We start from the raw sequence: 12,777 nt of genomic DNA, 5'->3' as shown, positions 1-12,777 counted from the left end.
TGTGAACAAACCGATTGGCTTGTGTGCTTTTTTTTCTTTTCTTTTTTTTTGGCCCACCACCACCCTCCCTCTACGGAGGACAACTTTATTGACCCGCCACCACCCCCCCTCTACGGAGGACAACTTTATTTGACCCGCCACCACCCCCCACCTCTACGGAGGACAACTTTATTTATGCAGGCACCTTGGAAGGCAGACCGTTTCACATGCTGAACGAGGGATGCGCTTGTCGGTGGAATGGCATCATAAGACCTTTGCTTCCGAGCAAACAAGTCCAGCCTTGCCTCATCAACCTTGCTTGTAGTGCTGTGCTTGTCATACATGGTGATGACAAACTTCTCAAGGATGATTACGTCTGCATCTGCTATGATGGGTGGATATTGACTAAGCTTTTCAAAGACAGGGCTCACTTCAGGGCAAACCTCCCATGCTTGCCATGTAGTTTTCTTGCCTTTACCACGAAAAGCTGACACAACATCACAGCCAGTAAAGGCGTGAAAGAATAGCATGCCACTGGATGTTGATAGCACCGTAGGCTCGCTGCGAACAACACGCGACTCTGTAGCTCCTCTTAAAAAGAAGTTAACAAAGCCAAGAAAGTTCAAAAACAAATATCACGAAAGTTTTAAAGGAACTGGCGATTAACCAAACTGGAAGAATCTCGTTTAATCTGGGCAGACAGTCTCAAAACTTATAAGAGAAGCCTCTGCAATGCCAGAGCAAACTATTGCTCAGCTTTAACAGAAGAAAACAAGAATAACCCCAGGTTTCTTTTCAGCACTGTAGCCAGGCTGACTGAGAGTCAAAGCTCTATTGAGCCTTGTATTCCTTTAGCCCTTAGCAGTAATGATTTTATGAGCTTTTTTAATGACAAAATTCTAACTATTAGAGGCAAAATTCATGACCTCCTGTCCTCAGATAGTAGGCCTACCTATCTAACCTCAAACACAGCTGTAAGACCTAATATATATATAGATTGCTTCTACCCAATTTCTGTTCAAGAATTGACCGCAGTGATTTCTTCATCTAAATCATCAACGTGTCTCTTAGACCCCATCCCACCTAGGCTACTTAAGGAGGTCTTACCTTTAGTTAACACTCATATATTAGATATGATCAATATATCCTTATTAACAGGCTATGTACCACAGTCTTTTAAGGTAGCTGTAATTAAACCTCTACTAAAAAAGCCCACCCTGGATCCAGAGGTAGAAAGTAGTCGCAGACCAGCTGTGTGATATTCTCCATGATAATAATTTATTTGAGGAATTTCAGTCAGGATTTAGAGTGCATCATAGCACTGAGACAGCACTAGTTAAAATTACAAATGACCTTCTGATTGCTTCAGACAAAGGACTCGTCTCTGTACTTGTTTTATTAGATCTTAGTGTGGCGTTTGACACTATTGACCATCAAATTCTGCTACAGAGACTAGAACACTTAATTGGCCTAAAAGGTTCTGCACTAAGCTGGTTTAAATCTTATTTATCTGATCGTTTTCAGTTTGTTCACGTTCATAATGAATCATCCTTACGTATTAAAGTTTGTTTTGGAGTTCCGCAAGGTTCTGTGCTCGGACCAATCCTATTTATTCTATATATGCTTCCTTTAGGCAACATCATTAGAAATCACTCTATAAAGTTCCATTGTTATGCGGATGATGCACAGTCGTATTTATCGATAAAGCCAGAAGAAAGTAATCAATTAACTAAACTCCATAACTGCCTTAAAGACATAAAAACCTGGATGAGCACCAATTTCCTGATGTTAAATTCAGACAAAACTGAAATTATTGTTCTTGGCCCCAAACAACTCAGAGACTCTTTATCTGATGACATAGTTTCCCTAGATGGCATTGCTCTGGCCTCTACCACTACCGTAAGAAACCTCAGAGTAACATTTGATCAAGATTTGTCTTTTAATTCTCATTTAAAACAAACCTATGTTTGCCTTTTCGGTCTATCCTGACCCAAAAAGATGCAGAAAAATTGGTCCACGCTTTTGTTACCTCAAGGCTAGATTACTGTAACTCTCTATTATCAGGTAGCTCTAGTAAGTCCTTAAAAACTCTCCAGCTAATTCAGAATGCAGCAGCACGTGTACTAACAGGAACTAAGAAACAAAATCATATTTCTCCTGTTTTAGCTTCTCTGCACTGGCTCCCTGTAAAATCCAGAACTGAATTTAAAATCCTACTGTTAACTTATAAAGCTCTAAATGGTCAAGCTCCGTCATATCTTAGAGAGCTCACAGTGCTTTATTATCTCACCAGAACACTGCGCTCTGAGAACACAGGGTTACTCGTGGTCCCTAAAGTCTCCAAAAGTAGATCAGGAGCCAGAGCCTTCAGCTATCAGGCTCCTCTCCTGTGGAATCATCATTCTGGAGTCAGCTTCTTCGTGGTTGCAAGGACTTAAGTCTTCAAGGCTGATGAGTTTGTTTGAAAGAGCCTGCTCTCCTTTGGTCACAACTACAACATTGTCGGGACACAGGGTCACTATCTTGTCAGCTAGGAACCCGAAGAGCTCAGTCTTGTTGTCGCTGTCTCGCAGGAAGCTTTTCCAGTTGGGTGGTAGTTTGGTTTTGTCTGTCACTCTCCGTCGATCTCCCTTACCTCTGTTTGACCTTGTTTCAGCCTTCAAGCTTGAAGTCCAGTAGACATCAAAAACGATGTCTGTTCGCTTATATTTAGATGAGTATGTCTGGATCTTTGGAACTACATCTTGGACAGCATATTCCTCGAAGGTCTTTGATGAATTTGGAGACAATGAATTCACAAGAGCGGAACCATCAATGATAAAAGCATCACATTCTGGTTAGCTTCCAGAATTTTTGCAAGCTGAGACTTCTGACCAGAGTGGAGTTTCCCTGTGTCGCTCAGTGCTGCAGGGAAAGACTGATTCTCATGCTTGAAGAACTTAAGCAGGTCACACTCTCGTGATTGGCAGGATATAAAGAGCTGCGAGAACAGGCAACAGTCGTCTTTGAGTACCTGCTTCTTCATGTCACTGGAAGCTGCAGCTGCCTTTTGGCGAAAGAAGTCAACTTTGTTCTTTTTGATGGGCCTATAGAAGGAAGCCTCATCACCAAGACCATTGAAAAAGTCTCTGAAGGCAACTTGATCTGTCTCAAAGTGAGTTCTTACAAGCTCAGCAGCACTGGGATGTGCAATGGTTTTTGTGTCCAATGTGAGCAGATCTTTGGACTCTTCCTTGAAAGGACTGCCCAGATCCTTCATCACACCAAACAACCTCTGGACCTTGTCAGTGAAGGACTTCGGAGACTGACTGGTCTGCTCATGATGCCTGATATCTTCCTTTGCTACTTTGACCTGAGATGCCAACTCATACTGGTTGACTAACTGGCTGACTTCTGGTCCAGACACCATCCACCGCCTCAGTGCAGATGGATCCTAAGTAACTCCAATGGCACCACCATCACCTTTAACAACTGCATTGGCCTGCTCGTGAGCTTGATCAATGGCTAAGCCTGAGAACTCCCTGTGAGTCTTGTGCACCACAAACTTTCCCAGCTGAAATTCCTTGAACACCTGAGGATGAGTTTGCTCCAAAGAAACCATGTCTCTGAGGTGGATGGGTAGCCATCAAGCATAGTTCACATTGTTGTTTGCATAGAAGAAGGTGATTAGAGCAGACAGTGCTTAACAATAAAAGTTAAAGTTAGCCTCTCTGAAAGATCTGACCAACGAGAAAACCACCAATTCCATTGACAACAGAAGTTCCCAGAATTGAAACTGAGGACTCTCCTTCATGCGTGTCTCACACCAGTCATTGAAATTCAGGGCTCCTTCATTCTCCTCCGCACAATGATGCTCATATGCTTCCTTTTGGAGCATGTAGAGACAGCATGCTGTAACTTGGTGCATGTGGCATGTTCTTGTGACACTTGAGGCAGAAAGAAAGGAGTCAGCTGTTCCAGAAGAAGCCACCCCAGCCTCCACAAGAGCATCTGTCCACCCACTACTCTGAAGCAGGGTCCCAAGTGATCTGAATGCAGCCATCTCTATGTGGAGACCGCCAAACATTACAACAAATTTGTCCTCACCATACAGGTCAGGCCAGTGCCACTGGACTTGTTTGGCAAGAGCATAAATAGGCTGGTCTGCAGTTATCACGGGAACCTGGTCTGGGTTGAGGTGTGCAATAGTTCATGGAATGCCTCACTGTGGCAACTGAATGGGCCTCATCACAAAGAAGGGGCAAGAGTGAGGTAATGCTCACCTCAAATTCAAGACCTCGCTTCTTCTCTGTGTGGTGGGCTGACCAAGTGATGTTAACCTCATCATCTACTTCTTGTGTGAGGCTGACTTTCTGCAGCCATTCATATATTTGTCGGGGAGACTTGGCAGAGATGCATATGTGACATTGCCCTTGGGAGGAGATGGATTCTTTTTTGAGAAGAAAGCAGGATGGACATTTGTGTAGGAATCAGGAAGTTCCGGGACTTTCTTTACACTGCTGTTCTTAGTTAACTGAATTGATTCTCGAACTTCGCCTTGATTTTCTGATGTTGTATGTTGGAAGATGGAGATGCTTGTTCCATGAAATGATGAAGTCGCAGTTGTAGATGAAGGATTATGATCGATGTTGTCCATCACACTTGTGCAGAAGAGGCCTTTCCTCAGTTTGGGGGGACAAACCACACCTTCTTCAATGTATCTGTTGACAACTGCATCTCCCAACTGAGCTGATATGTCAAGTACTCGATCATATGGAATACTAAGACCATGGTCATGAAGCATTTCCACAAGGTGCCTCTTTCTGGCATGAACAGACATCCCTATGTAGACCGGAAATGGGGTTTCTCTCTCTCTGGAATGCCTTTGTGTGGCAGCACCTTCTTTATACTTGGCAAAGCAGTTGTATTGAAGGAGCTGAGCCATTGCCAGGTCAGTTGTAGTCGCTCCAAACCTCAGCTGAGATTTTATGTCTGCCCCATGCTCAATCATACAGACAAACTGAAGCAAAGCTGGTGGCAAGGAATCATACACTGAACTCTCATTGAGATGGCCCTCAAACTTATACTTGTGTTCGACCATGTGCGTGTGCAATATCTTAGCAGCTTTGGCGAGAATAATGGCATCAGTATAGGATGCTGCTTCTGACAAGACTGGACCAACGCCTTTTTCAAATGCCAGAAGTATATCTCGCCCTTTCTTGTAGGCTACCAGTCCAGGTATCTCAGCCAAAAGCCTCTCTTTCAGTCGGGTCGAGTTCACCTCAGATATGTCTGTCCCAAACTGCTCAAGTCTCTCCCTGTAAAGACTAACCAATTCAGCAAGATGGAACACAGCGGGCTCATCACTGTTATTTTGTGTCTCAATGACATAGGTCAGAAGTTCAGAGAACACCAAAGGAGAGGCTTCCTTTTCTTGAGACAACTGAAGTTTTTCTTTGTTCTCCACTGCAATCTGTGCCCTCTCTCTGTTATACAGGGCTGTTAAGCAAGGGCGGTGGTATTTAAGTTCCAGGGCCACCACATCTCCCCCACTCAATAAAGCCAGAAGCTTACCATCATTAAGATTACAAGGGCATTCATTGAGCCTCTCATTTAGATGCATGGTCATGGCTTGTCGCAGCTCTGATGTTGGTTCCATCTCTTCACATAAGAAACACCGCTGCACTTCAATGCTAGTCCTTCGCAATTTTGAGTGTCCTTCACCAGGATCATTCTGAATTTCAGCTCCTCTTTTAGTGGCACGCTCAAGTTTGCAGTTAAACATTTGACGACATTTTGGGTGATACTTTGCACTGTTTCGCCTCAATGTATCCTCAATACCACCTCCATCATCCAATCTGGATGGGTTTACCTTGATGGGCAGTTTGTTGATTGCCTGAAATTGTGGTATGTCTTTGGCTATCGTCAAATATCAGAACTACACTTATAACGGGTAGGGGGAGAGATCAACCCCTCTTTTGTATCTGTCTGACAGAGGCAACAATTCCTCCAGTCAGTTTTAGTAGCGCAACTCAGTGGATTATTGGCAGACATCTTGTGTTATACATTTATAGGTCGACGGTTTATCCTTTTACCACCCAACTGTACAAAACATTAAAGCACATTGAAATATGGGATGCAAATAGGTTCAAGCATCTGGTGCCCTACACCTAGCCCGATTGTTCATCCAGTGCCATTTAAGTCCTGTGCGATCTCTACACCATCCAGGTAACTGAAGCCCCATTACCCTTGGCTCGGCTCTCCCGTGCTGGCACATCCTGTCAATTCAGGTGCGGCTATCTAACTACAATACTACAACTAACTAAACTTTTAGTTGTGATATATAGAGGGGCTTATTAGATAACATTTGGGACACTAAAGTATACTACAAACTACAGTGAGTACACCACTACAACTATTAGTAAACTACAACTACAGTTAGTACACAACAAGCCGACACTGAACCCCACGCTGAGTCTCACAGCAGTGATGTCACCAGTGTGCCCTGGTTGTGCTTTGACATCACTCTTATAAAAAATTACAAACCAATAGAGCTTGACCACAGCATTTCAGTGAATGATCATGGATATTTCCCTTCAACTTAATGCAATATCTGTGATGGGACAGCTTCCGAAAATGCTAATTTTGAGTCACGTTATAGCCGCCATCTTGAAAACTGGTGGCCATATTGAAATTCACTATTGAGTTCTTCCAGTCAGAATACATTAATTTTGATGTTTGGATCATTAATACATTTCTGTTCATTCAAGTTCTATTTCAAAAACCTTTTTTTTGCATTTGACGAGGCAGCCATCTTGAAAACTGGCAGCAATCTTGGATTTTCAGCTGGACATCATATTTTTCTTAAATAGTACATCCTGGACATCATTTGTGCCAAATTTGGTGAAAGATTCTGATGGAATATTGACTTAAACCCATCGGCTATATTCGGTGTCTGACTTCCGGCAGACGGAGATACAGTCTCTGGGGAGAGACCCCCGATTTTTTGGCATTCTGGTTCGATTTGGGCGGAGGAGGCGAATTTCCGTTTCCGACTTCCATTTATATATAAGTAAATATGTTGAACCATTGCGATGGATTCAGTTTACAGTGACGCCAATTATGTTCCGCCTCGTTAGTTCACCGCACGAACCGTTTAACCTAGCAACAACTGCAGCCAGCTCAAACGTGATTGGTCAATATCACACGGACTACAAACAGCCTACAAACGGAAACCAGGGCTCTTCTTCTGGGCTCTTCTTCCGGAGGCAAGATCTCCAGAGTTTGCCTACAGACTCTACATTTACTGAATGTAGAGTATGTATATAGAGGCTAAGTCCTGGGTAACTCTATTGAGTTACGTTATGATGCGTTCAAGCTCTATTTAGTAAAAATAAGTTTTGCGCAAAGGTTAATTATACCATTCTCATGATGTGTTCAATGTAATCTTTAGAATTTAGTTTTGGTAAGAAACTTGTATAAATACAGTTGTTTATAAAAGAAATTTGTTAATGTTTTCACAGCAATATAAAATAGAAATTAGAGTAAATTTAGAATCAGAATCAGAAATACTTTATTGATCCCTGAGGGGAGATTACCCTCAGAATTACATACATATAGTAAAAAGGCTTTCAAAGCAGTTTTTTTTATGTTTTTCATGTGAAAGAAGGTTATATTAAACGTTGCTTCATAAATGTGTATGATTAAATGTGTACTCATTCAAAGGTAGTTTAATGAAGGGCTTAAATAGGCTACTCCAAAACAGTTCAGCTATTTTTTACAGAGTAGATTTCTCTGTTTCCCTTGCACAAAAAATAGAATAAACAACAACAAAACAAAATAAACAACAATATAAAAACACTGTTATTGGCTATCGGCCATCGGCCAAATTGTTACTTTTGTACATTGGTGTTTAATTTAAAAATCAGTGCATCCCCAGTAGCAGATGCATAATCTAAGAAGATCACATGCCATGAATATGGTAGTCTCTATCCCGTGGAATCCTGCGAATCCTGTGGTAGTCTGCCTGCTCGACCCCTGACTTTCAAGCTACTTGGTCAGAGGTGCTTAAAATAGGCGTAAAAAAGGGAAAACACCAAGCTGTGTCACCAGCACTGCTCAACCTTTCCAATTACTTTGCTGCCTGCACAATGAGGCCCCTGCACACCAAGCGGGTGGCCCTATGACTCTAGGCTGCCAATATCAAACATGGGACTGGTGCTGCAGTCATGTGACAGCAGTATAGTTTGCTTAAAGCCTGACAGTACCTTTTTACCTCTGGTGAGTGTATTTAAGCATCATGAACTTGTGTTTGCCACAGAGCTTGTTTTCTGCAATTATCCAAAATCCAAAAAGTATAATCCAAACAAGCTTTCTTACGAGGAAGTCAGGGTGACGCTAACTTCTACATCAGCCTACAAAAAGAAGTGTGGCGCCTGTAACCCACAGTGCTTGACAGCTTTGTGTGCAAACGATTCCAACACTCAGAACATATTAGCTACATCTGCTCACACCAGCGTAATGTTATATTATTATACATACATGTATACAATGTGGCTCTTGACCACATCCCTTTCACCCTCAGCGTTACAGACAAAATGCTTCCATAAGTGAGCTTTTTAACCGGGGTACCAGTCGGATTGTATCTATCTGTTGCTCATGCTAACCCATTGCAGGATATTTATGCCGCTGTAGTGTTCAGTGTTTGCAAGATGTTATATTCAGCAGAAATAAATAAAATAAATAATAGCAGAAACAGTATGCATTTCATGTACTGTTGAATAATAAATGGTGGCATATGTAACATATGTAAGCCATTACACCACTGGAATTCATCTGAATGCACACACACACACACACACACACACACACACACACACACACACACACACACACACTCCTGATTGAAAGTGTGTTTTGTTTGTTTGGTGTTTAGCCAGGCCTTATCACAAAGTACTTATGTGTTATACTCCATCAAATCCTCTCACCAGCACACACACGCACGCACGCACGCACGTGCGCACAAACACACATGCGCACACACACACACACACACACACACACACACACACACACACACACACATAATGCAAGCTATCCTCATACATTTTATGAACAATATGCACAAATAAAAATTTGAAAGTTACTTTGGTGTGCAAAATATATTATATTCTACTCTAAAGCAGTGTACAGTAGACAGTTAATGTACAACAAGACTTGATGAGTAAGAAGCATTCTTGTTGAAGCAAAGAGACCTGAGGTCAGCTGATGGCATTAATGGCAGTAATACTCAGCTAATCTTTATCCCGCTGACCAAAATAGTCACAGTCTGCTCAGTAGGCTACAAATTACTAACACCTTTGTCGGTGTGGTTGTCATAGGCTGTTTTAAACACTTAATTAGCCAATTACTAGACTTACAAAATCTTCTGAAGTAAAAATCAGTATAAAACAGCAGAGAACATGCAGGTTGACTTTAAATGCAATGTAAGTTGAGTTTTTCAGTATGATCCAGATTGACAGCAGTCTTTGCAGTATACTGGACTTTATACAACCATATAATAGAACAATGATCGTTCATTGAATATTTTCAGCATCCACACAGGCCATTTCAGTGAGCTGATAACTAGGGCTGTACCCGTTTTGATATTCAACAATTTGTTTTATTTTTCCCTATAAAGTTTTAAAGTTTGAAAAGGTTCAGCGGTACTTTCACATAATATGGTAAACAAGCTAACAAAAAAAGTTTAAAAAAATAAATAAATAAATAAAAGACTGCTTGATTTGACGCAATCTCAGTTGACTGAGGGGTGTCCAACTGATGATTTGAATCTCCAGCTGTCAAGGGGCAGCTCTAGAGATAACATGTATATGGTGTCATGTCGGGCATTTTTTTTTTTTTTTTTTTTGGTCAGTCAGTGTGCAGTGTATCTGCAACCATTCACAGTCAGATACAAAGGACTGATTATGTACTGCTGAATTACAGCTCACAACTCGCACCAATGGCTGACATTGCTTCAGTTTTTGCAGGCTAGTGAAACTTCCTGGTGCATACTATTTACTCGAGTTTACTAGCCTGTTGCTCATGTGGCATTTGAGAATCAATCCAGGCATGGCCATTTCTGGCTTTCAATGTCCAGAACTCTGCCACTAACATTTCATTACGTCTCATCAGGTCAACAAAAATGAAACACTGATTCTGTCTTAGTTTTTATTTTCAAGATCTATTTTTAGCTTGTAATCATCTCATTGTTATCATGGTTTTCGTCAATGAAATTAACACTCGTGGACTCCTGTTTAGATGCCTTGAGTTCAGCATTATGGCTGTCACCATCTTGGTTTTTTGGAGCCAGAAGTCACCATATTTGAGCGAGAGGCTGGAGCTGTGGAGAAGTTTTTGTACAAGGCTTTAAACATACTAATTGCTGCTGTAAAGTTGGGCATTTTAACATGGGGGTCTATAGGAACTGACTGTCTTCTGAAGCCAGTCTCAAGTGAATGTTCAAAGAACTGCAGTTTTTAGTACTTCCATGTTGGTTTCATTTTTCAGCCCATGAGGTGCCGCTTGGTAGCTGAAAGGAATACTTCACCCCCAAAATTACCATTTGTAAAATAGTTGGCGTGTTACCTAGACTTTGTGAAGAAAATGTTTTTCACATATGCCTCCACGAAAAATGCCATATATCAATATATTGATCTATTGATTGACTGGGGACAATGTTTAACAACAGCAAAACTATCAAAACATCTGTTTACAAACTCTTGCAAAAACAAACTCTTACAAAACTAGTGCAGTATAACCCATCCATAATCCATAAGTCTCATTTGTCCAGTCCTGTGATCAGTACTTCACAAACACATGAGTTGCCTGAGAGTTTGTAAACAGACATTTTGATATAGTTTTGCTTAAATGCAGTCCCCAATCAATCAGAAAATCAATATAGATGTTAAAATGTTTTCTTCATGTATTCAAGTATGACTCACTGATATTTAAATGGTGTTTCAAATAAAAAAGAAAACCATGAGACAGAAATGTTTACTTGTTTAGCTATTAATTACAGAGCATTGTTTTGTTTTTCAATGAAATGAATGTCCAATGAAATACGGGATCCACAAATACACAAATACATTAACATGTAGGCTATTGTGCCTGTTTAAAAATGAGACCATGATTTTGATATCTCTGTAGGAATACAATCGCAGCATAATTGCAGGCACCACACACAGGTCTGCAAGGAATGCCAAGATTCCTTCATGCTTTCTAATCATCTGTCGAAGTGACTAGGAGGACTGTATGTGAGTGAGAAGACAGCCACCCAGCCTGACTCGTTGTTAATACGTTCTGTGCTTTGTGTTCATGCAGATAATCTCCACCTACTAGCTTTATTAAATTACTAATTAAACTACTAATTATAATGCTTATTATATAATGTTCCTATACCTTATAGTCATAACACTGACGTAGGCTAGATAACTAACTAACTATAGAAGTCCATTGTTAAAAGCTGTTTAGGCTTGTTTTTGGCTGTTCCGATGTGGTACTCACCGTAATGGGAACCGTACGGGGCAGCTCTAGCGGCTGTCTCGCTCTGTATGGCGGCTGAGCGGCTCGGGGAGTAACGGTGGGGCGCCATGGTGCGCGGTGCTGCCGGTGGTGGAAGTAAAAGACGTACGTTGTAGCAACTGTTCCTTAGCCATACCGCCCCTCCCCCTGGAGACCTACTCTGCTCGCGCTGTCTCAGAGACGCCTGTGTGATATTGTTCCAGACTCCAGCTGCACACCTTGCAAGCTTATTTTAGTTCAGTTCAGTATTTTTCTGTAGTTCACTACTGCTTGGTTATCTCTATCTGATGTTAATGACAGGTCACATAGATTTCAGTAACAAGAGAAACTGGTTTAACTCTGACCAACAGTCCAGAAATCATTAATTTGCATCACATTGAATCATGCAGCATACTGACATTGAAAAAACTTAACCCGGTATTATTACTCATCATTAGCCTGCAACCATCTATTGATAAAATCTACAAAGCACTGATACCTATGTGTACATTAAGTCCTCTGGTTTTACGAACAGATACACTTTGCCTACTGTTTTAGAGAAATGAGAAATGTGGCCTACGCAGATAGATGGATTCAAATTCAATTCAATTTTATTTTATTTATAAAGCCCGAAACCACAAATCACAATTTGCCTTAGATGGCTTTACAGTATACAGCGTCCCTCTGTCCTTGGACCCTCACAGCATGTAAGGAAAAACTCTCTAAAAACCCTTTAATGGAGAAAGAATAGTAGAAACCTCTGGAAGAGCAACTAAGGAGAAATTCCTCTTCCAGGACATACAGACACACAATAGATGTCTGTGTACAGAACAGATCAACATAATAAATGTACATATGACAAAATAATACACTGAGAGAGAGAGAGAGAGAGAGAGAGAGAGAGAGAGAGAGATGCACAACAGTAATGACAATAGCCATAATAACATTTATCTTAGCAATAATATGATAATAATAATAATAATAATAATAATAATAACAATAGTATTTTGGTAGTATATATGTATTAATATATGACAGTATATGTATGTAACAATAATAATCATATGTGTATGATAATAGTAGAAGTATGACAATAATAACACCCCCACATAGATGTGAAAGTGTTGCGTAGTAATTAAGATATAATCTGCACTACCTTTAAGAATTTTATAGCTTATGATTATAGATTTGTGTATGTTATATTTTAGTCATCTACAAGATAATATATGATATTATAGATCAGCAAATTTGCAATTCATATTGTAACCACATCAAACA

At 40.8% G+C, this 12,777-nt stretch overlaps 1 protein-coding gene across 1 annotated transcript in view; it reads right to left on the bottom strand.

Moving 5' to 3' along the window:
• Window positions 1–11,601, bottom strand: part of LOC125902799 (choline transporter-like protein 5-A) — a 304,241-nt gene extending 292,640 nt beyond the window's left edge. The window contains exon 1 of the mRNA XM_049599411.1: window positions 11,503–11,601. Coding sequence (XP_049455368.1) covers window positions 11,503–11,590 — 88 coding nt within the window. The 5' untranslated portion in view covers window positions 11,591–11,601. The remainder of the gene's footprint in view (window positions 1–11,502) is intronic.
• Window positions 11,602–12,777: the final 1,176 nt, after the last annotated feature.

This window comes from Epinephelus fuscoguttatus, linkage group LG15, assembly GCF_011397635.1.
Source record: "Epinephelus fuscoguttatus linkage group LG15, E.fuscoguttatus.final_Chr_v1".
NCBI classification, from domain to species: Eukaryota; Metazoa; Chordata; class Actinopteri; order Perciformes; family Serranidae; genus Epinephelus; species Epinephelus fuscoguttatus.
Note: the sequence above shows the minus strand (reverse complement) of the source record. Positions and strands in the feature narration are given on the sequence as shown.